The sequence below is a fragment of the Monodelphis domestica genome, chromosome 5, assembly GCF_027887165.1.
Source record: "Monodelphis domestica isolate mMonDom1 chromosome 5, mMonDom1.pri, whole genome shotgun sequence".
NCBI classification, from domain to species: Eukaryota; Metazoa; Chordata; class Mammalia; order Didelphimorphia; family Didelphidae; genus Monodelphis; species Monodelphis domestica.
Genome location: NC_077231.1, coordinates 110,843,437 through 110,868,116, shown reverse-complemented (window position 1 = coordinate 110,868,116; position 24,680 = coordinate 110,843,437). Strand labels below are relative to the sequence as shown.

General features: G+C 39.1%; 1 protein-coding gene across 1 annotated transcript in view; it reads right to left on the bottom strand.

The window, feature by feature from the left end:
- CACNA2D4 (calcium voltage-gated channel auxiliary subunit alpha2delta 4) overlaps positions 1-24,680 on the bottom strand; it is a 169,838-nt gene that overhangs the window by 13,194 nt on the left and 131,964 nt on the right. Inside the window, exons 31-34 of the mRNA XM_007503831.2 lie at positions 20,967-21,037; positions 18,175-18,250; positions 7,471-7,523; positions 6,929-6,984 (exon numbers count right to left, since the gene is read on the bottom strand). Of these exons, the coding sequence (XP_007503893.2) occupies positions 6,929-6,984; positions 7,471-7,523; positions 18,175-18,250; positions 20,967-21,037 (256 nt within the window). The remainder of the gene's footprint in view (positions 1-6,928; positions 6,985-7,470; positions 7,524-18,174; positions 18,251-20,966; positions 21,038-24,680) is intronic.

Below are 24,680 nucleotides of genomic sequence, written 5' to 3'. Positions count from 1 at the left end.
ATTTGATTTTCTATAGACCATTGCACAGATGAATAAAATTATTGGTTCTTTTGTAATTGAATAAGTATATTAGATGTATTATATTCTTCTGTAGTCTCATTCACTGAAGGCATCTTCAGAAAAACTCTAAAGGAGACAGGATGACAAGAATGGCATAAATCTCATCATATTCTGCCATGGTTTTATGTTTTCCAGGAGGATTCTAGAATTTGAAAGCTTTTCATTCCATGTAAAGGCAATTAGGTGGGATTTGGAGTCATGAGGACTGAGTTCAAATCCTGCCTCAGACACTTACTATATATGTGACTCTGGGTGACCCTAACCCTAACCCACTTAAAGTCCATGAAGAGAGATGATTGCATACACCAGAAGTACATTCTTAAACTTCTCCCAGTGGCAGTGGCAGTGTTCCCCTGGTGAGGAACTGTGGCCAAGGAGAAAGAGGGTGGGAGGGACAGTAGTAGCCATTGAATTTCTGCAGGAATCTTGCAGTATGAGTCCTTGGACCAGAGAGGAAGCAGATGTTGGCTTCAGCAGCCTAGCCTTTGCCAAACAGAGCAAAGAACTTGGACTGAAGCTTCTAAGCAACTTAGCCTTTAAGAATTGAGAAAACTGTGGGAAAGTTGTACTTTCTCCCCCTCTGCCCTTGTACTTCTGTCCATAAGAATGTTTCAATCTTAAGTTTCCTTAAAGCTATTTACTTGCTGTTTTTAAGGTATTTTGAAACTGTGAATAAAGATAAAATCAATCTTAACTGTTTCTGAGTCCTCATTGTCTTTAATTGTTTAGAGGGAATGCCAGTAGAGATGGAGGGGACATACTAGTTGTAGGCTTGAATATATGAGAACTTAAATAGGTCAGTACTAGTCCTATTCTGGTGATTAGATTTCAGAATCTGATCTAGCAGTCTGTAAGATGGTTTATTAATAACATGTATTTTTTAAAACTCTAAAATTACAGAGAAAGGATTTCACCTGGATTCAAGCCTTTCTTTGCCCTAAGGCAAATGAGCTATGATTGGTAGGTTTGGCTGATCGGAATTCAGGAGCTCCAGGCAACACCTTCAGCCTCTGATGTAAAGAGAAGGGGAGTGGAGAGAGTAATGATCAAAGGAAAGGCCACATCCTTGAGCTAGCCCAGAAGAAGGAAAGAGGCTTTGGGGAGAGAAATCAGTGCCTCCCCCTTCCTTGCCGGATGTCTTAAAAAAAAAGAAAAAAAGTAAGTGCCCAGCCTGCCCACTGTCTGCTTTGAAGCAACATCTACTAGTTACGTTTTACACTTAAGCCCAATCAATATTTTAATATCATTGGAAAAAGTTTTCATAAAATGAAGTAGCTTTTTAATGTGCTTTCAAGTGGAGCTATTAACATGATGTTTTCTGTGTTTTCTAAGTATTTAATATGCTATTTTGGCATGATTCCCTCTTTGACTTAAAAGCCTATACTCAGCTGTGAATGCTTAATATAAAGTACATAAACATAATTGCCTATATTTGAATAAGTCTCTGCTGTTCTCATGAGTGATAAATAAAAATGCCTTCACATGTAATAAAAATGAAAAGAAGCTCAAACCAGAAAGATATATGGAAAAATGCTTTACTAATAGTTCATATACAAATGTGAAACACTTGAGCCAATGATTAGGATCTTGCTGGTCTCTCTACTTTCCAGTGTTTCAGAAAAGGTACCATTTTGGTCACTTCTCTTGAAATGAACAATTTTATTTATTATCTAATTGTACGAAAGTTTTCTATTTCACATTTTGGACTTCTCTTAACTATAAACACGATCAGAAAATTTCCATATCCTCCTTTTGGGTCTCTGTCTCTCTGTCTCTCAATTCATTTGTTCTCCAAGTCTCTACTGTGTAGTTTTGGATTGCCACTTGTTTGCTTTACTCTTTGTGCTGATTTACTCTGTGTATCACTTTGGCCTTTTGGCTTTCATTTTTAATTATAAGGGTGTCAAGAATTTCTGGTATATTTTTGTATTCTGAATTCCATTCTGCATATTTTTCCTTTGTTGCCTTTGGGTGATATGGTGCTCAGGTTTTCTATTACATATACTAGTTTGCTATCAACTTCATTTTCTAATGTCTTTCCATAGGTCTTTAAGAATTTTCTACAAATGCTTCTGCCATGATAGTATTCAACATCTGTTCTCCGGAGAGAGCTACCATTCTTTCCATAATCTTTCCTATGTCAACAACTGCAGCATATATAGTTCTGTACATGTGTTAAGATTTGTTTTATTCTTGCTTTCAAATATTGTTGGAAAATGCATTTAAACATGATGGTTATTGCAAATAGCCATTTAAAAAAAATTATCCTACTTTGCTGTAGTTCATCTATTAGCTGAATTAGTGCCATGAAACTCAAAAAGGAGTTTTGAAATTCCAGTCTACATATGTCCACTTTTTTCAAAATTATTTTCATTTGTTTTATTATTAGTGTTTCCAAAGTAGAAGTTTTCAAAGACATTAGGTTCTTTAGCTTTTTTCCCCTCATTAATCAGCTCTGCAATTTCTACTTGTAATTTCTCTAATCTGATTTTAGGCATGAAAATATTTCTTGTGATTATCTTGTAATGTGTTGTATAATATTGTAGACAAAAATTAGTATGGAGTATTTGCCTATAACTGGTAATATCAGTTTCCAATTCTGTTGGTTAGTAGTGTAACTTTTTTTGTAAGCATTCAAACCTTCAGTTTATTTCATTCATACCACTGGTTTGTCCACATTAGTGGGTTTTGGGCATGCTATATTGAAGCATTTCTAACAGGCAAGCTATTGGTATTTCTCTTTTGTTATGATTTATCTTGCCTTTTTGTGGTACCATAACATGAAGGAGTACCAGTCATTTCAGTTGGAAGCTAATTTTCCTAATGGTCCCAAGTAGGTCCAGCTTGAAACTCTATGCCACTCCATCTATCTCTTTCATAGGAACAGTTACATGACCCTGCCTGAGATGGTAACCTAATCAATAATCTCACCAGTGTCTAGTTGGATATTTAAGGGTTTTTGCAGGGCATTCTCAACTATGGGCAGAGAATCCTGCTGCACATCACTCTGACTAGCATTCTTTTATTTTGCCATTGCTATGATCCCAGAGTAGATATTGGATTGAGTTTTGATAGAATTGTTTCCATTATTGCTACTCGTAACAATAATGGTGAAACCCCTTTGCATTTGTACAACCCTTTACTTCAGTATCCTTTTAAATCTGTAATCTCAATTTATCTTCATAGCTTATCTAAAATAGACATTTTTCTCAAAGGGAAACATGGGCTTCCTTTTTAGAGGCTAAATGACTTATCGAGGGTCACTGAGCAACTGAAAGAGCTAGGTCTCCCAATGTTCATTCAGCCCAGGATCTTTCCAATAAAATTGTACTCAAGAGAGTATGTCAAAAGGCAGTCAAGTAAGGTGCTAATTAAAAGCCCACAATGCATATGATCAGCCTGATCATCAGGTGTAGAAGTATGAGTGTTCCCTATACAGATAAAATCAGGTCCAGCCAAAATAGTAAGAGTTAGAGATAACCCTAGATTGTTTTCTGTCCCCAGCACTTGTTAATCTAGTGACAATGGTAATGGCTGTGAAAATACTATGACTGTAAGGTATTATTACTAATATCTGCTCTGCATACATTGTATGTATGTAAGTATACATTGTATACTTAATTCTTTGCTGACAGAAGATGGGTAGGATAGGGATGATCCTCAGGAAGGGAGTAGTTGGGGAAATATTTGGTCAGGAAGTCAAAATCCAAACAAGCCCAAAGTCATTTTTGGTGTGGCAGTGATTATGGTGATGATGATGATGACAGCTGATATTTGCACAGTGTTTTACAGTTTGCTGAAAAGCACTTTACAACCAAGATCCGGTTGGATCATCCCCCAAACCCTGTGAGGCAGGTTCTTTGTCAGAGGAAGAATTGGAAGCCAGGCCTTCCGGATAGTCCAGTGCTCTTTCTGTCTATTTTGGTGGTGGTGGTGATGATTGCAGAGGGAGAGATGGAATGATCTGTTACTGTGCGATAGTGGAAAGATCAATGGATTTAGAGTCAGAAGAACTAGATTTCAACTATCAGCTCTGTATTCATGTACAAATCCTTTCATTTTTCTCAATGTCATTTTCTGTATCTATTGAAAAATGGGGATAATAATACTTGCGACAATACCCAGGAACTGCTACAGGAGGCTTAGGGAACCTTCTATTTTTCTAGGATTTTGTTCTGTTGTGTGATACCACTTAGAATGTTCTTGATTTTTGTGTCTTCCCTCTTTTACTTTTTTGTTTCCTACAGAGCTTGTTTGTATGTGTTGTTTATTTGTTGTCCTCCATTAAACCATGAACTCTTTTGAGGGCAGGAACTGTACCTCTAGAGCCTAGCACAGAGTCTGGTCCTTAATGGATACTTAAAAATGTTGATTGACATAGGATTAGCCAAACATATGAAATGCTTCTCTGCAATTTGAACTAAGGGCATTCTCATCTCTTGACATACTATCCTGAACTGGAACATGGGTAGGGTCCCCTGTCTGAGGAATATTCTAAAAATAAAGTTCAATCTTTTCTTCTCTAAGCTTTTAGTCTGCAACATGCCCTTAGCATCTTATTGGTTGGCTTTACTTACAGTGATGGAAGATGGCTTTGGCTGCTCAGATTGTGTGACCAACACAAGGTGGAGATGGAATCATGGAGGCCCATTTCACAAGATGATGGTACAGGAAGGGGGGCAAAGTCAGGCAGAATGAGGGTATCACAGGATGGAGTGATGACAGAATGAAGTGATATCACATGGTGAGGTCCAGAAGCAGCAGGGAGATGATGTCACACAGGGAAGAGATAGGATTAGGGGTTGGGAGGAAGGGGTGAGAGAAATCTATGAGGGAGATGGTATAAAACATGGTCTAGCGATCCCTCTCCCCATGGAACCCCACCTCAGTAAGTTGTCAACAAACATTCCTTTAATATCAAAGCAAAAAGCTTCTGCTTCCATATTTCTAGCACTGACTTCTCCTGAAACACCAACATTTTCAATTTAATATGCCCCAATTGGAACATATCAATTCTGTGACTCCAAAATTCAAGATCCTCTTAACTTCCTTATTTCTGAGTTCAAAGCTTTGATTTCCACCCCCTACCCCCAGATCCTACAGGGTTATTTAGTTCCCAAATTCGGTCCATTTTTCCTTTGAAGTAAATCTAGAATCTGTCCCTTTCTTCCCACTGTTAGTGCTGTCACCCTAGGTATAGTCAGCCTCCTAGCTGTGCAGTAAATAGGATATGATGGGATGCAGAAACTAACACATCAAAAGACCAACATTACATATACATGCACATTTATCTGTGTATGCATGCATATTCAAACATGCATATATATTCACATGTATGTATATATACACACATATAAAGAAATGTGTTATATGTATAGATTTCCTACTTCTGTCAAGGAGCAACTTCAAATTTCTTGAAAAGGCTGTCTCTGTTCAATGCCTCCAATTTCCCAACAGTCATTTATATCACACAATTCCTTGCATCTGTACTTCCACCCCAATAGAGAACAACTTTCTTAAAGGTCATGTGTGTGCGTGTGTTCAGTTCTCCCCGTTTGACCTCTCTGTAGCATTTGTTGCTTTGGATACCTTTATCTCGCATGCCTTCTGAGCTGCTTTGTTCTCTTGGATGTCTTCTTCCCTCTCTAGTTGCTCCTCTGTTTCCTGCACTGACTCCTTCAGCAAGCAGATGTTCTCAAAGTTTCTGTTCTGGGTCCTTTTCCCTACACTCACTTCCTTGGCAATCCCATGGTTTCAACTTTCACCTCTATGCATCTGATTTCTAAATGTACATATCCAATTCTTTTCTTCTATATTCCAGATGTGCTTCTCCATCTGCCTACAGGGAATCTCTCTCTGTTCAAATGTGTCAAAGGCAACATGTCCAAAACCAAGTTTGTTATTTTTCTTTTTTTACAAAGAATTAGTGTATAGGCCCTCACGATGATCTATTTGGTTCATTGCCAGGCCTGTCTAAAAGTTCTTTTGACCTTTGCTCTCTTCCCCTTTTTATTCCATTCTTAATACACTGTGAGGTTTATATTTATGCACAGACTTGGTCAGTTACTACTCTGCTGAAAAATCTTCAGCATCTCCTTTTAGCGTCTTGTATAAAAGTCTTATTCTTTAGCATGGCATTCAGAACCCTCTTTAACTTCATTTAATATTTAATAATCCTATTTTGACAGCTTTATTTCACGTAAAAAACCCAATTCAGGGGGCAGCTGGGTAGCTCAGTGGATTGAGAGCCAGGCCTAGAGACAGGAGGTCCTAGGTTCAACTCTGATCTCAGACACTTCCCAGCTGTGGGACCCTGGGCAAGTCACTTGACCCCCATTGCCTCCCCTTACCACTCTTCTGCCTTGGAACCAATACATAGCATTGATTCCAAGATGGAAGGTAAGGGTTTATAAAACAAACAAACAAAAACTCCAATTCAAATGTTATCTCCTCTAGGCAGACTTCTCTGACCCCTTGGACTTCATTATAGCATTGCTTGTGTCTTTTTAAATAGATTGAACATATATGACTTTCTGTTCATGTTTATGTATATGTAATTTCCCCTTACTATAAGCTTCATAAGGGCAAAGATTTTATCAAAACCTCAGCTATTCCTCATTGTCTAAGTAAGTGTCGATGCTTCTCAGAGTAAATGCTTAATATGCATTTGCTGGGTTGTTTTATCTGCTTTTTTTTTAGTTATCATATCCCAAGTGGCCAGCATTGAATCCTTGTAATTATAGGTAATTAATTAGTGTTTGTTGACTTCAATTGAAATTCAGGCATTTGATGATGATCTGGAAAAATGCCTGAGATTATCTTGTACTGTCTTTGTCTTCCCCATCCCCTAGAAGTGCTGTGTACTCACCCTCTGCCCTGCTCTCCCACTGCCAGCAGCCCCATGTACCCCACTCTAAGAAGAACCTGTAAAAAAAAATACGGGAGTGGTGTGTATGTGTGTGATGGGGACGGGGGTGGTAATGAGTGGGCAGTTTTAGTGGTCTTCTCTCACCCTTCTTAAATGATATCGTTTCTCTCTGCAGCTTTGGGAAGGGACAGTGGTTCAGGAGAAACAAGAAAGTTCTGTCCACCCCCCAGTAGCTGGCAGCCAGCCCTCCGCTCCTCTTTTCCTTGGACACTCCTAAGTCTGCCCTTCTGCTTTCTAAGATCCAGGTTACAACAATGCACAGTGCTGCTTGGTTGCCTTCTTGGGCCTCAGCAGAGCAGCATATTTTGGAGATTAATCATATTGAGGGAATACCATCTATAGGTTGGAATTCCCACATGACTGGGCTCTCTTTTTCTTCCCACGGTTTTTTGTATCCATGAAAGTCCCTAGAGAGAGCCAGAAAAGGGTCCCCATTGGGCATAAAATCTTCCTCACTTCTCCCACGGAACACCCACACTCACATGAAGAGCTCACTCATCAGCCATTTGGCAGCAGTCACAATCACATAGATGGGCTGGAAAGGTAGAAAACATCATTAAGGTTCAAGGTCAGATTCCCCCTTAGCCTCTAGGTGGAGACCTTGACATGCAAAGCACACCAAAGAAGGCACAGCTTAAATAACATGCAAATTACCCAAATATCTACCTCCTCAGCTTCCATTTTACGCTCAAGAAACAACCCCTGCACATCAATCGCTCCACGGGAGGAGACACTTGGGGAGGCAGCATGATGCAGTAGAAAGAATACTATATGGAGGGTCAGAAATCCCGACTTCAAGTCCTAGCACTGCTATTCACTAGTTGTGTGGCTCTGGAAAAGGAACTAAGCCCTTTCTGAGTCTTGGTTTCCTTTATCAATAAAATGCTGGTGCTGGTAGAGTGCGGTCTAGAGTAGATGTGACTAGATGGCCTTTAAGGTCTTTCCCAACATTATTAATAAAAGGCTTCTGAGTAATTCCTATTAGGGTTAGATGCTTATGGGAAGTTGGGAAAATTCCATATTGATCATTAATTGGAACTTCTAAGGGGATACTATTACTGGATGTTTGGGATAACCTATCACCTGACCAGGAGGGGGTGCTAAAAACAGGGAGGAGATAAAGGGGATGGCAGACAGTGGTTCAGGAGGAAAACATTAAGGGCTTTAGAAAGCATCTCTGATCTCAATCAGCCTGAGTCTGGTAACCAAGCCGCTTAAGAGCCTTGTGGTCTAAGAAACACAAAGTAGTTTCTATAGGTTTTAAGTTTTAAGTAGAAGGAAGAGAGAAGAGGTAGGTAAATGGATCTGATTAGATTAAAAACCTTGCTGAGTAATTGTTTTCCTGTTGGAGACCTTCATTATGAAACAGTACAGCTGAGAGCAACTGTTTGCATTAGTACTTGGCAGGAATCTGAAAATGGCTAATCAAACAGCTCATCCATCTAGCATTCCATCACAAAAAGGCTGGAAACCCAAGATAAATAAAATAATTAGTAATTTAATCAGTTAGATCTTGACTTGGCTGCACAGCTTGGGAAGTGGGTGGGATGGGGACAGTACAATGAAGAGGAATAGCCAACAGCAATTGCCTTAGGGATAGGAACTACCAAAACGACAAAGGACAGAGAAGAGCTTATTTCCAGAAAGTAAGGAGGGCAAGTTGGAGTTTTACAGTGATTTAAAGAGACTGCGCTATGTTTGTCTTTTCTGAGAGGGGGGGAGGGGGTGTAGCAGGCTCCCAGGGATTCTCTATATTGGTGCTAAACTTAGTATGAACACCAACTGGCTTTATCCTATTCTAGTGCAGAACTCCAGAGTTCAAGAGATCTACCATCTTCAACCCTCACCCAGTAGCAGGAGTTAGAGGCCTCTTCTGGTTTTAATTTGAAAATTATCTATGCAGATGACTTCCTGCTCTTTCCAATCTTTTCTCTCCTGAGTTCCAATCTTGTTTTACCAACTGATTATTGAACATTTAAAACTGGACATCCCATAGATATCACAAACTCAACATATCCCAAACAGAATTTATTGTCTTTTCCCAGAAGCCAACCTCTCTTCCCAAATCCCCCATTTCTGATAGATCCCACCATGCTTTTAGGCTTCCAGGTTTAAAACCTCAGAGTTATCCCTGATTCCTTCCCAGACAAATCCACTCAGTTCCCAAATCTTATCATTCTAACACCCTCTCTCTCATGTCAGACTCCTTCTCTCCTTGTGACCATTGGGCTTTCCAGGTCTTTCCAGGTCAGGCATCTATCACTTTTCACATGGATTAGTGCAGTAACTATCTATTTCGTTTCCCTTTAAATCTTTTCCCAACCCAATCCATGTTCTGGGTGGCCAATGTGATTTTCCTAAAATGCAGGTCTGATCCTATCACTTTCCTGCTCAATAAATTCTAGTGGCTCTCTTTTAAAGCCTTTCACTTCCCAACTCCATTTACCTAAATTTCATCTTATCTTTCCACAAACTATATACCTCTTTGTCACCTTACATATCCCCTCCCTGACATTTATCTATCTTATTTTACATTATTTCTGTTCCTACACATTATGGTCCAGCCAAACTGCTGTTTTACAATTTTTCACACAACATTCTATCTCCCACTTGGTGCCTTTGCACTGGCTGTTTCCTGTACCTGCATTAATCTCACTCTTTTTCCTCTGCCTTTTTAAAACTCTTGTTTCCTTTAATACTCAGCTAAACAAACACTATCTCCATGAAGACTTTATTGATTTCTCTGATTACTTGTGAATGTTTTACATATATTTGTATAGAGCCATTTGTTGAACCTATGGCATGTATTCCAGAGGAGGCTGCTCCCCTCCTGCTCTCCACATGTACAGGAGGACATAGTTTCACCCTTTCTCTCCCCTGTCTGGGGTAAAAAGATGACTCATATGTGGTATAAGGGTGCAGTTTGGGCACTTGGTTTCTAAACTGAATAGTTGGTATAGAGGGAAACCCCTCTCTTAGGGCAGACCAACAACTTTACTGCTTTTTATAGACCTTTAGAGAGATGCCTAGAATACTGAGAAGTGACATTCCCAGACTTACATAGTATGTGCCAGAGATGGGACCTGAGTCTTCCTGGTCTAAAGACCAGCTCTCTATACCATGCTTTCGCTCATTTATAGCTTCTATATACTTTATTTATTTATCTATTTATTTGTTTATTTATTTATATACATATCTGCTGCTTTTCTGATAGAGTAATGCATTTGAGACAAGTACTCTTTTATATTTGGTGTGTATGTGTTATCTGTGTGTGCCTGACATACAAGCTGGATAATAAAATTTTCTTGATTGATTTGGTTTTTCTCTGACGTTGAGTTGGAAAAGCTGGAAGAACACCTGCCTGGATTATCAGAAAAATTGTTTTCTTTGAAAATCTAGAGCAAGTAGTTCAGAAAGAAAGAAAATGTATGTGTCTGTGGGGAGGAGAGTTGACTTGACAGGAGGATTAAGGCTAGAAAAAATGACCCAGAGGAGGAAAGAAAGAAGGAAAGAGTATTTGGAACTTAGTAATAGTTATGAGACATCTCTAGAGGAGGGAGTTGGTTTCTTTCAGGAGAAAGTAGCTTTATGTGCCTTAAGGCATAATGATATGCATCCACAGGTAGGTACTATCAAGAGTGGCCATCCAACAATGTTCATAGGAAGAAGAAATTCATAGTATTGGTTGGTGATTTCCACTGAAGGGGAGCAGGGTGACTGGATGTTTGTTTCCTTGCCTTTTCAAACTTGATAACAACTGCCCTCTTTTCCCATGATTTTCCAGAAAGAATTCAGGAAATACTGCTTGATTATGGAATCTTGGGCAAGAGTGTATAATTTAGGAGTCACTGGTGTTTTGTTTTCTTTTTTTAATTGAAATTTGATATATATGTGTATATATGTTATATATATAATAAAATATATAAACATATATTTATATAAATATACATATTTAAAGTTGTTGCTGACTAAAGCTGTGGACTTCAGGTGAAAAGCTAACAGACTTGGTAATTGAACAATTATTGAAGAAGATGGCATCTGAAAACAGGATCTAAAATTCTCAGTCTTGTTGCTCTGGGTATGTAGTCTCCGGAGGGCTGGTAAAAATATTTTTTCCTGGATGGAGTATTGCAAGTTTGATCAAGAAAAAAAGAGGAAAAGGAGCCGGGAAGGACCTTTCCATTATCTAAGGGTCAAGCCAGATAAAATACCACAGGAGCATGGGCATGAGGAGACAACATTCCAAAAGAGAGCCAGTAATAACCCTCCAGGACTGGCAAAGCTTAACACAAAACACAAGCCCTGAAACTTCCCAGGTATTGTTGGGATTTGGTTGGCCCTGCAAGGCTAATAACAAATTCAGAAAGAAGAAACTTGCCCAAAGAGCATAGAGATCAGAAAGAAGAAACTTGCCCAAAGAGCATAAGCGTAGAGATCCAGGAACTGCTGAAGTAGAAGAAACATGGTGAAGAGTATTTGTCTGTAGGAGAATAGGAAGAAGGAATGTGTGTGCACCTGCGCACTGACTCTCCACCAGTCGCGCCCACAGAGAATTTGGAGGACCATAGATGGTGCAGAGAACACACACGAGCTGCCCTTCCGGTAGCCTTCAGGAGGAACTTCCGGCTTGGAGGGGGACTACAATTTGCCCGAATGCTCGTGCTTTTCCACCAGGGATCTAGGAACTCTTTCTCTGCGACCCGCAGCACACAGTGGGGCAGAGAGGAGCCAAAGTGGATATAGGCGTGGATAAGCAAAGCTCATCCCCTGCACCTGCTAGACCGGTGGAAGGAAGCACGGGGGCTGGTAGGCCTTACAGGCCTTGCTTCTCCGCCCACAAAGCTTGGCGGAAGTTCTTCCGGAAGTGTAGTGTTTCGGCGTTCTACCTCTTTGGTCCTCCACCGACTCTGTGGCATAGGGGAGGGAGAGGGTGCTTCTGTGATCGGGCTACGCTCCGGGCGTTCTTTTAGCAAAAAGCGGAACGGCTGATCGATAATTTCATTATTCCAAAGGTGGAGGAAGTGACAGAATTCTTACCCAGGACCCAATAGGACCGACAAATGGGGAGCAACCATTGCTAGGTTGGGGGATGGGGAGCATCCTATAATTTGTAACGCGTTTCAGTTGCCACCTCCTGCAACTGAAAGTATCCCTTGAAGGTGTCTCAGTACTTCCTCCGACACTTCTGGCCCTGTGGCCCTGGACAATTCGTTTCACCTCCAATGCCCTGAGACCAAATTGCAGAGAGGTTTGGGACCTGTTTTTTTTCTTTTGAGTTCCCTATGCCAGTCAATCAATAAACATTTACCAAATGCCTACTATGTGCATTGTCAATCACAAGTCCAGTCCTTATCTCACATAAGTTTTAGCATTCTGGGAAACTCCTGGTTGACTTTCCCATGTGTTCTGTGGGAGAATGGGACAGGAATCTTCATTAATCTTTGATACTGTCATCATTATTTATCAAAATCACTCCAAGTGACACAACAGTGGCCAAATTAATTGGAGGTAGATTGCTACATAAATAAAATGGGGTTTTCTCATGCCTGGAATGCACCTTCCTCATCTCTGCTTCTTGGCTTCCTTAAAATTGTAGCCAAAAATCTTATCTTCTATGGGAAGCCTTCCCCAATCCCTCTGAATTCTTGTGCCTTTCTTCTGTGATTTTTTACTATTCATCCTGTACATAGCATATTTGTATTTATTTGCACGTTGTCTCTCCTATTTATGAGCTTTTCAAGGACAGGGGCTATGTTTTCTAGTGTCTAACACACAACACTTGGCATAAAACAGGTGTCTAATAAATGCTTACTGTGTCTCTGATTCTATTTGTGAATGAGAAGACAAACATAAAAGGAAATTATTGGTCCACAATTTAAAGATAATATTTAGGTGTTTTCCTTTAAAAATTCAGGACTGTGACTTAAATACAAGGGAGGAAAGACAAGGCAGATACTATAGGGACATCAAAACATTTTAGAGTTGATATTAATGTAGTTTTGCACTCTTAGCTTGGGAGAGAGACAAGATAGACATAGAAATAAAGAGGGGGAATAGTGAAAGAAAGCAGAGGCAGAATACTGACTAGCTGCCCTTTCTTCAAAAACCTAATCACTGGCAAGTGACCGGCCAATACTTCTAATTGATTTAATTTTTAATTTACATAGCCAAGGATGAAGTATAATCTTTGTTAGATAAACTTTTAATCATAGAAGCAAGCAGTTGCTGTTGCAACTGCAGGAGGAAAAAGTACATTGGGTAATTATATAGAAAATTGTTGATTTTCTTTTCAAAATGTTAGTAATAGGAAAATATATTATTTTTCTTCCTAAACCCTCCTCTCTTCTGAATTTCCTTTTCACCTCCTCATCTCTCAGGTTAAAACCTTAGCCTTTTCCCTGAACTCCTTTTCATTTCTCACCTGGCTAATTGGCTGCTTTTCTAACTTTTCCTCCCTGCTCCTAAAGAAGCATATTTTGGGAAAAAGCTCATCATCAAGTGAGATCCTATCAGCTTTGCTACTCTCTACTGCCCTCAGCCTCTCTGATTGAAGGGAGGAGTTAAGAACTCCAAATTGTCCATTTAACAAGGGAGCTCTGCTCAGACATCTCATTTCTCAGCTGGCTGTAATTCATGCCTCCTGGTTTCTTTCCCATACTTCCTTTTCCTTTTTTTGTGTATCGTTTTCCTTCTTTGGATTGTAAACTCCTTGAGGACAGGGGCTCTAGTGACCCTAGCACTCAGTACAGCTCCTACCACATAGCAAACACTTAGTAAATGTTGTTTGATTGACTGATTCCTTACTGTTACTCACCTATGTTGCCTTCTCACACAGTTACCACCCTATTTTAGGTTCTCATCACTTTTCAACTGTATGATAGCAATTGGCCTTTTTCTTTTTTAGTTCTTTTTAATAAGTAAAGTCAGTAACAGTATTACAGAAAAACTTTGGAATTCTGACCTTGGTCTAGGCTCTATCCTCAAACAACTATTCTTAAATGATAACACATACAGTGGTAATGTTGGTGATTCTCATTTTATTTTTCTATTTCAATTACTTTCTAATCAGTTTCCTTGCCTCAAGTTTCTTACCACTTCAATACATCCTCTGCTGAGCTGACAAACTAATATATCTTCTATCCCTTTCTTTACCCCATCTTCAAATTTCTTTTGGACTGGAAAGGCAGGGAAAAACAAGTAGGTCTTAGGGCATATGTGTCTATGAGTGGCAATGCTATGACGGATGGGCCAATTAGATTTATAGAGAAAAGTTGCTCCATAGACAAGAAAATATGAATCCATTATCTCAGAACAATTCATACTCCTATCTACCAACTCAAATTAATGCAGATATGAAATTGGGTGGAACAATGAATTCACTGAATGACAGAATTTGGACCCAAAAGATTCTTGACAGAGCAGAACAATGAGCTATTTGAGCTTAAAAAATCAGCTACATAAATATGAAAATGGGAGATGGTTAGACAGCAAGTTGAAGGGAACTAAAACGAGTATTTTAATTGACTACACCAGAATATTGATGGACTAGAGACTATGCCATATAAGAATTAGATACGTGAAATAGAATTGTTTTAGGCTGAAGAGAAGAAAACTTATATGAGATGATACATAACTGTTTTTCAAGTATTTGAAAGGTTTAATGAATCACTCAATGAACAAGCATTTATTAAGCATCTATTTTGTGGCAGTCTCTGTGTTCTCAGAGAACTTACTATTAGGAGAAACATGTTCTCATATATACATACATACACACATACAAAATGTATGCCAAGTAAATCTAAGGCATTTTGGAAGAGCATTGGTAGCTGGCAGCTCAGGAAAAGCCTCATGTAGGAGGTAACTTTTGAATTGAGCTTTGAAAGAAGCAGGGGCAAAGCCTTGCAGGAATGAAGACAGCCTATGCAAAGGAAGAGAATTGGTATTCCATGGAGTCTTATTCTGAATGGCTCCAGAAGGCAGAACTGAGAGCAAGGAGTTTGCAGACAGGCAGATTTTCTTGTTGCTATAAGAATTAGTTGTTTAGTCATTTTTTAGTCTTGACTGATTCTTTGTGACCCTTTTTGGGGTTTTCTTTTCTTTTTTAAACCCTTACCTTCCATCTTGGAGTCAATACTGTGTATTGGCTCCAAGGCAGAAGAGTGGTAAGGGCTAGGCAATGGGGGTCAAGTGACTTGCCCAGGGTCCCACAGCTGGGAAGTGTCTGAGGCCAGATTTGAACCTAGGACCTCCCATCTCTAGGCCTGAATCTCAATCCACTGAGCCACCCAGCTGCCCCTTTTGGGTTTTCTTGACAAAGATACTGGAGTGGTTTGTCATTTCCTTCTCCAGCTCATTCTAACAGATGAGGAAATTGAAGCAAACAGATTTAAATGATTAGTCCAGGGTCACATAGGTAGAAAGTATCTGCTATAAGAAAACATCCTCTAAGGATTATAATGATCATGGCATGGGTTGCTTCAGGAGTTTATGAGCAGGTCTTCTAGAGACTAGGTTGGGTATTCTGTAGTAAAAAGTTGCTGGAAAAGTAATGATTGGACTAGATGGTGGTTGTATTCCTTTCCATCTCTGGGATTCAGTGACTCTAGTCAATCTAGCTTAGTTGGGATCATCTTGGTATGTATAGGTATACTATGTAGTATACTATACATATGCATACTGCCAATGGAGAATGATGGTTTAATCTACTTTGGTATTTCTAACTGAAAAAAGTGTTATTAATTGGGAACAGTTTAATGAATATGCTGAATATTCAAGTTTTCTGTTTGGATATCTCAAGTGGTGCTTTGAATGCAGCTAAGTGATGCAGTCCATAAAGTCCTGGGCTTAGAGACCTGTGTTCAATTCCTGTAGGAATTAGATGATACCCTAGGCAAGTCATTTAACTTATCTCAGCCTCAGTTTCCTCATCTGTAAGAGGACAGTTTAAAAAATGAATGGTGATGGTGATGGAGATGAATTCAATGACCTTTATGGTCCCCTTAGCCCATGGCTGTGACCCCATTAAATTGTCTTCATGAACTTAGGAATAATCTGATTGGGGAAGAGCAGAATTTAAAAGGTTCAGAGGAGGAGTAAGGGAAGAGGAAAGGGTATGATTACCCTAAATTGTACAGGAGAAGCCTGCCCAAGATGATGGAAGCTTTCAAAAATGAAATTCTGAAGGAGTAAAGATGAAAAGGGGGCAATATTTAAATAGATCAACATTAAACAGGGAATTCACTGGCTTTGGGGGAAGCGAAACTTGGGTTCCAGTTCTGCTTCTCTGATACATAGTAGCTATGTGACTAGAGAAGTCATTTAATCTATTTGTTCCCCCCACACCCCCAGGCAATTTTCCTAAGAATTTCTAAAATTACAGGTTAGTTTCTAATCTTCATTCGGGCTGGGCACACTCCTACCCAGAAGATCCCTACATTGATAAAAATCATAGTTCTAGAGTAAAAACAAAACTGAGGGGTGGAGGGAGTGGAAGCAAGGATGAAGGTTGAATAAAAAATACCTGACAGCATTTGAATACAAAAGATTAGAATAAACTGAGACCTGTAGTGAATGAATACTAAGGACAACAAAAAGGTTTTCTTAAATTGGAGGGAAGAACATGAAGGGATGGGGCCATTAGGTGGGCTATATGAAATAGGGAAGAACAATTTAACTAATTAGTTTCTATTTTTTCCAAGGACAATGCTTTTACCATTAAGAAGGATTAAACATAAATGATTAACTTACATTTGAAGTTTACATATAGAGATAAGTAAGAGAGTACCATCCTCTTTAATGAGTTATCACCTGGACTGAGCTAGCTATAATCCAGGGTTCTGAAAGAACCTGGTAAAGTGAATATTAGGTAACTATCAGAACCTTTGAGAATTGTGGATAATGGAAACAGGGTCTCAGGATATAATGGAAAATGTTGTCCTGAGTATTTTAAAAGAGAAGAGTATGGCATTTGGAAACCATAGACCAGTGAGTTTGACTTCTCTTTCTGATACAATTCTAGAACAGATTAGAGAAAGGGCTTTGGGGCATTTAGAAAGGGTATTGGTGATTGTTAAGAGTAGCTTCATCAAGAAGAGTTTATGCCAAACTAACCTCATTTCCTTTTTTGAAAGTTTTAGGGAATGCCACAGACATAGTAGACCTCGATTTCAGTGAAGCGTTTGACAAAATTTCTTCTGTTCTCTTTTGTGGACAAGATGAAGTGTGGCCAGATAATAGCACTGGCAGATGAATTTAGAATTGGTTGGATGAGAGGACTGAAGGCTATAGCTTATGCGAGTCAACTGAAGGATCTTTAGCTTAACAAGATCTGGGTTGGGGTGAAGGGGTAGAAACAGGGCAGAGAGATATGGGGGGAAAACCAAGTATTTGAAAAGATGTCATGTGAAAGAGGGATTAAAATTTTGAAGACCGTTGGGACCAAAATGGGACCTGTGGGTCCAAGTTTCAGAGTCAGATTTAAGATTGATATAAGGAGAAACTTTCTAACAATGAGAACTGGAATGTGCTGCCTTAGGTAGGTGGTGTGTTCCCCTCAGTGGAGATATTCATGCTGAAGTTAGATGACTATTTGTCAGGGATGCTATAGGAAGGGATTCTTGTTCAGGTACGGATTGGACTCGATGATTTCTGAGATCTATTCTAATGACTTTTGGGCATTCTACACAGAGTGGTGAGATGGAAATAGTTGCTAAGACAGCCAATTGGGTATATTCCTTGGCCACAAGGCATTAGTGATATAAGATTATTGTCAGATTAATCCTTTGAGTGTGTATTATGCAAAGAACACTTTTCCTAGAGTGATATTGGGTCTCAGTTTCTTCATTTGTGAAATAGGATATTGATCTGGATCACACATGTCAAACCCACAGCCTGTACATTCCCCCAAATATTAAAATGCAATTGGGAAATTTTGAACAAAATAAATAAAACACAACATAGATAATATTAAAATGTAGATTTCTAAGTCAATAGGCATCCTGCAGGTATCTGTTTCTATTTGAGTTTGACACTACTAGTCTAGATTATCTCTAAGGTCCCTTTATACTCTTCTCTATAAAACTTGTATATTCTATGAGTCCAGGCCCTCCTGGGTAAAATTTTCCCCAAATTATTAGCTTCATTTGGGTATAGTAACTGAAAAGGGGACTAGAAAACCTGATACTCACACTGAGAAGGTGCCGACCCCCACTGTGGTGATGGTGGGACATTTTGCACATGGCCTGGTAGTCATACATGGTCACTCTGTAAAACAAGAGAGCAGTGTGTGAAGTGAGAAGTAAAATACCTTGGGTATTCCATTCTGATTTCACCAGCTCTCATAGGCTTGGTTTTCATCCCTGTTGAGATGGTTTTCAGACCTCTTTATCTAGTCATAGTCTCTCTTAGAAACAAAACAAAATAAAATGAAACACCCTCAACCCCCATCTTGGAATCAATATTGTATATTTGATCCAAAGCAGAGGTGTAATAAGAGCTAGATAATGGGGGTTATAAGTGACTTCCCTATGGTCACACAGCTAGGAAGTATCTGAGGTCACATTTGAACCCAGGTCTTTCTGTCTTTGGTCTTGGATCTCTATCCACTGAACCACCTATCTGTTCCTTATGGTCTTTCTTCTTTTAGATATCTCAAGATGTTCTGTAGGCATCTCAGACTCAATATGATAAAAATGTTCCCTTTCAAATCCTTCCTTCTTACCAACTTTCTTATAATTATTGTGGGTTCCAACATTCTCCCAGGCTCAGTACCTCTCTCTTACCCTCAACTCCTCACTCTCACCCACCATATTCAATATGTGGTCAAATCTTGTTCTACCTTCAAAATCTCTCTTATATAAGCCCTTCTCTCCATTCATATGGCTCCCATACTATTTCTGGTTGGTCTCATTCTGCATTATCTCTTTCTAGTCCAATCCCATCTCCACTCAATTGCCAAAGTGATTTTCCTAAAGTACAGGTCTATGTCACCCCCTACTCAGTGAACTCCTATGGTTCCCTATTATCTTCAGGATCAAATGTAAAATGCTCTATTTGGCATTTAAAGTCCCTTACAACATGGCTTCTTCCTAGCTTTCCAGTCTGCTTATATTTGGCTCTTCTTTACATAATCTCTTATCTAGTTAAACTGGTCTACTTGTGGTTCCTTGAACATGGCATTTAAATCTCTTCTCATTTTATACCTTTTTTGGTTTTCCCCTATATCTGGAATGTCCTCCCTCCTCTTCTGCTTCCTAACTTCCCTGACCCTCTTCAAGACTCTGCTTCAAACCCCAACTTCTGCAAGAAGCTTTTCTTGATCCTTCCCATTACTAGTGCCATCCCTATTAGACTGCCTTCCATTTATAAGTATATCTTGTATGTATACTAGAAGTCTGGTATATGCTTGCTCAGACAGCATTGTAGTGATGAGTTAGGGAAATGCCTGTCTGAGGGAAGGGTCTCAGGAACTTCTACCACCCCCTCCCACCATGTCCTCTAGCAAAATGGAGTGTCTTTGGCCTTTTCCTTACCCTTTTAGGATTCTGTGTTCAGGGAATAGAATCTTCAACTTGTTCAGGAGGACCAGCCATAGGAATCCAGGCATCAGAACCCATGTTGGAGGTTGCCTCCAGCACAGCATCAGTGCCCCAAGGAGTGGTATTCAGGAATGACTTTCTAGACCCATGTCCATGTAAGTTAAAACCAAGGTCTCATCCAGCTCCAGTGCTGGATGAACTGGATATGAACTCAGTGGGATCATGCTACATAGGAACTGAGCTAAGTTTTGAGCCCTACCCCACAGACTGGACTGTTATGGAGGAGAATATTTCATGAAATAATTGGGAGAAATGTTTATTCATTTGTTCTTGTTATAAATGTGAAGTAAAATGCCCCCTTTAAAAGCTATCCAGGGTTCGATAGGACGAGGGTGTGAGAAAATTACTGGTCCCCTAGCAAATGGTAGTAATGCTGTTGTTGGGGGCTTGATCTGATGAAAGAAGAGAGATTATAAATTCCTCAGGGGAGAAACTTTGGGGGAAGAGGAGTAATACCATAGGCATGGCTCTAAGAAAGTAGAACCTGAGTGTACCTGTTATAGAGCACATAGTTATTTGCATGTTGTCTGTACCATTACAAGGGAGCTTCTTGAATGCAGGAATCATATTTTTGCCTTCTTTGTTTGTATTCCCAGCCCTTAGCACATAGCTGTTTAAGAAATGCTTATTGACTGACCAATACCTGTGCCATTTGTTTGTTTTTTTAACTTGATCTGACTGAACTTAACTTGCTGCTTTGAGAGGAACATGCCTACACTCTCTGAACTCTACCCTAGAAGACCTTTTCAGTTCCTTGTAGTGCAGTTCACCTTTCTCCCTTAGTAGAATGTAAACTCCTTAAGGAATGGTTTATTTTTATCCTTGTATCCCCAGCCCCATGGGATTGCCCCATTGTAGTCTCTTAAACATTTGCTGAACTGAATTGACTATAGGTAGCACATCCATTCAAAGTGAAAGAGAAGAAAGCAGGTGTTTAAAGTAGCATTTCTTTAAACCCCAGGTAGGGGCATGGAGAAGTCAAGTTATAAAGAACCATTTAGATTTGAATAAATTTGGAAAAAATGAATTAGTCAATATAGATCTTGGCAAATAGCCACAGCAAGGTAGGCTAAAGTGCTTTTGTAAACCTTAAAGGGCTATGTAAATATAAGTTTAATAATAACTTGGGAGATCTGGAGAATTTTACACCACCTCAATGATTTTTTCCTCTCCCTTTCCACACTCCTCCAACATTCCCATTCCCTGACGTCTGAAAAGGAATTTTTGGACTCTTGGGGCTTTCATCAGTTTTTATCAATGACTCCCCATTCCAGGCTTTTGTGGACTACTGGGGCCCTTAAACATCATACTTATCCATCTTTTTAACCCAAGATGAGGAAAAGAGAAACATGCCCTCAGGGTTAAGGATGCTTCCCACTTACTGGCTAAACACCCCCATGTTGAGCAGGTAGGTCATGACTGAGCCATCCACTTCCCCCAGGAATCTTCCAATCTACAAAAAGAGGAGAAAGAAAATAACAAGAAATAAGGAAGAAAGGGTGTATTTGGAGGCATCAGTAAAAGTTTGCTGAGTTCCCCAGCAGAGCTATTCTCTAGGGGCCTCAGGCTCAGTTCTAAAATTAATTTCAGAACTGGAGAAGCCCATTTCCCTGTAGGGATGGAGTAGGTAATGAGGGGAGATGGCTTAAATGAGGAAACCAAAACAAGGAAGCATGAGGGCTGAGAAGGAAGGTATATTTAAGGCGGTATTATTATCATTCCTCTACAAACTCTCTGAATCTCAATTTATTTATCTATAATGAGCAAAGCCCTTTGTAGACCAGAAATGTGAATATAAATGAGGATTATTATTATCGTTGAAAACCTTGGAGTATGGAAACAATCTAGCTAAGTTTAGAAAGTCTCATCACTAGAAGGCTGGTTACTAAGTGATAATTAGGTCATTTTGGGGCCCATTTTGGGGCTATTATTAACAATTCATTCTATTGTTTTAACTAGACTTAGTAGTAGGGTGCCTGTGTAGGGTTTACTGGATGGATGAAATCAAGGCTCTTTAGAAATATATAGGTAAGTCCTGTTGTTGTTATGGTTGTTATGACTGCTATTACCACTGCTACTACTATGCTTGTTACCACTGTAATAAGGCAAGCGACCCTGGCAGTGGAACTGAGGAAATGTAGGCAGGAGAAGCTCTGCTAGTAAAGGCAGTTAGTATCTGGGTTATCCCATGTGCTTTTCACTTAAGAACATAAGGATTTATTATTTTCAGTGTAAAATCAAAATGCCAAAGAAATTTACATTTTGAGGTAGAGGATGATTATTGACTGGGTGGACATAACAACCTCCTAGTGTTATAAATGCAGGGGATAAAGCATGGGCTTGGTGTCAGGAAGACTGGGAGTCACCTCCCTTTTGAGTACCTTTCTAGGATAAGGAGTTGTAAACAAGGTGCCAGTCTATCAGAGGAGGGAGTTTTTATAACAGGAATTCTCTACATAGATGACTTTAGTAGATCGAATCTTGAATCCCAGAACGACTGTGGATCCCCATCTCTGTACTTGATAAAACTGCCAAAGCTTTTGTTCTTAACACAATTACAGGTACCCTCATGCCACAGTAGGGCATCAGAACAGAACTTTAGTAGAGGGTCCACGGTTACGTAAGTTACATAACTAGTATATCCTGCAGTCAAAATGAAGACCCAAGTCTTTTAGCTTCTGTTCTGATATTCTTCTCACTATACCATTTTCCCTTTTCTCCAATACATCTTATAGACTGCTGACTCCTAAATAGATTGTATCCCCAAATTTGCATAGGAGGTCAGGAAATGCCTCTCTAAAAATGAAGCTAGCATGAACCAAGGGCTAATAGAAGTAGTTGTGATTTGAAGATCAATTATTCAGATTAAGGTGCTAGGAAGTAACCACTCTAAAATGTAACTGAATATATAATATATTAATCATATAAATATTTTATACTTTATGGTGCATAAGCTCATTTGAGTCTCATAACCCCATGAAATAGGTAATCTATTATAATTCTGATTTTACAAATGGAGAAATAGACTAGGAAATATGAAGTAGTTTGTCCAAAATCATGTAGTGGCAAATGTTACTTTTCAGAGTTTTTCCAAAGAATGTTTCCATGCTTTTCCAAAGAAAGCTTTTTAAGTTTAATTTTAATTGATATCTTTTGTTTTTATATCACCTTCATTTTGAAATATATTTTCCCCACCCATCTAGGTACCCAGCTATCTTTCATAACAAATATGAAGAAAAAGAGGAAAAAAGCCCAGTTCAGTGAAACTAACAAACACATTGGCAAAGTCTGACAACATGCAGTGCACCATGCCCATAGGCATCTTTACAAAGAAGGGACATATTTCCCTGCTTCACAAACTATAACTTTGACATTTGTGATACAGCAAAGATAAAAGCAAATTCATTGTATTTTTTCAAGGAAAGAAGTTAGAAAAGGGGAATTGGGGAATATAACTTTGTTATTGCTTTTCTATTGCTGTCTAATAGAGAGACTGGGTTTATGGTCATTAGAAAAGTAGATCCTCATCTGTCTACCATAATCTGCATGAGGCATCTTGCAAGACTATCTAATTTCCTTTGCTTTTATTCCATGGTCACCATAACCCCTAATTTCCAATTTTATTTTTAAAAAATTGGTAACTTAAATAGAAGATATGTATATCCTGGACACTAGAAAGCATTTACATTCCAAATGAATAAATTATCTTTATAGTTTATTAATTTCTTAAGTGCTTGATTAGGATGTTTTACTTTCCCCAAAGTATGACCTCCAAAGATAAAATTGAATTTTTCAGTCTGCAAAATGAATGCCCATGTGTGATGAGAAGTCCAGACTTGAAATAGCCAGCTGACTAGTAGGCCAAAATCTCACATTATAACACATTTAAGTTTAAAAATAAACAAAACAGGGGGGCAACTAGGTAGCTCAGTGGATTGAGAGTCAGGCCTAGAGATGGGAGGTCCTGGGTCAAAATCTGGTCTCAGACACTTCCTGGATGTGTGACCCTGGGCAAGTTAGAACCCCCATTGCCTAGCCCTTACCACTCTTCTGCTTTGGAGCCAATACACAGTATTGACTCTAAGACAGAAGGTAAGGGTTTAAAAAAAAACCCTTATTCTGATGTCAATAGATTTTTTTTGTATGGACCTGTGATTTCACTGATATGTGGTACTTGCTCTACCAAAGCATATTGGCAATTATTCTGCAATTTCTAACTTTAGATTATAAAAAGATACCTAGACCCTGAAAAGGCAAGTCATCCAGGGTCATATAGTCAGTATGAGTCAAACAAAGGACTTAAGCCTGCTCTTCCTTCACTAGCTCATGCTGAATCTGACAATAGATGCATCTATATTTCATGAATATGGATTCTTCCTTTCCTAGTGCAGTTAGCCACCCCTTTAAGTCTTCAAAGAATAACAGAATCTCAGAGACTATCTAGTCCAATCTATACTTGAAAAAGAATCACTTCTATAATGTCCCCAACAAGAAGAGCTATCTAGCTTCTGCTTGAAGAAATCTATTCCTTATTTAGACATGTAGAGTTAGGGAATTTTTCCTTATGTTGAGTCAAAATCTGCCTCTTAGTCACTTTTACCCACAGGTTCTAGTATTCTGCCTTTGTAGAACAAGCCAAACAAATCTCATCTTGGGTCATTTTTGTTCATGTGTTCATAGTCCTCTATGAAAGATCTGCCCAAAGCCCTAGATGCTTGCTCTCTTTTAATATTTTGTGGGGTATCAGTGTATCAGTGTCTATTGGTCTTCCCTTCCTATTACTATGTGACCAGCCCATCTAATTTTCTAGATAGACATGCTCTTGATGAGTCACTTTACATATCTGTGAAATGAGTTCAAGATTTCTTTCAACACCAAGTCCAATAGTCCTATACCATTTCTGCATTCAAGAGATCAATGGCAGTATTTTTTGTTCTGCTTAGATCTAGCATACATTTTTTCATTATTTTTTAGGTTATCAAGAAGGCACTAAAATAAAATACTCATGAAAAAGATGGCATACTTTCTTATTACAAGAGAGCCAAAAAGTCTTCCTTTCTTCCTTTTCAAAGCCTATGCTATTGAGAGCTTCCAGA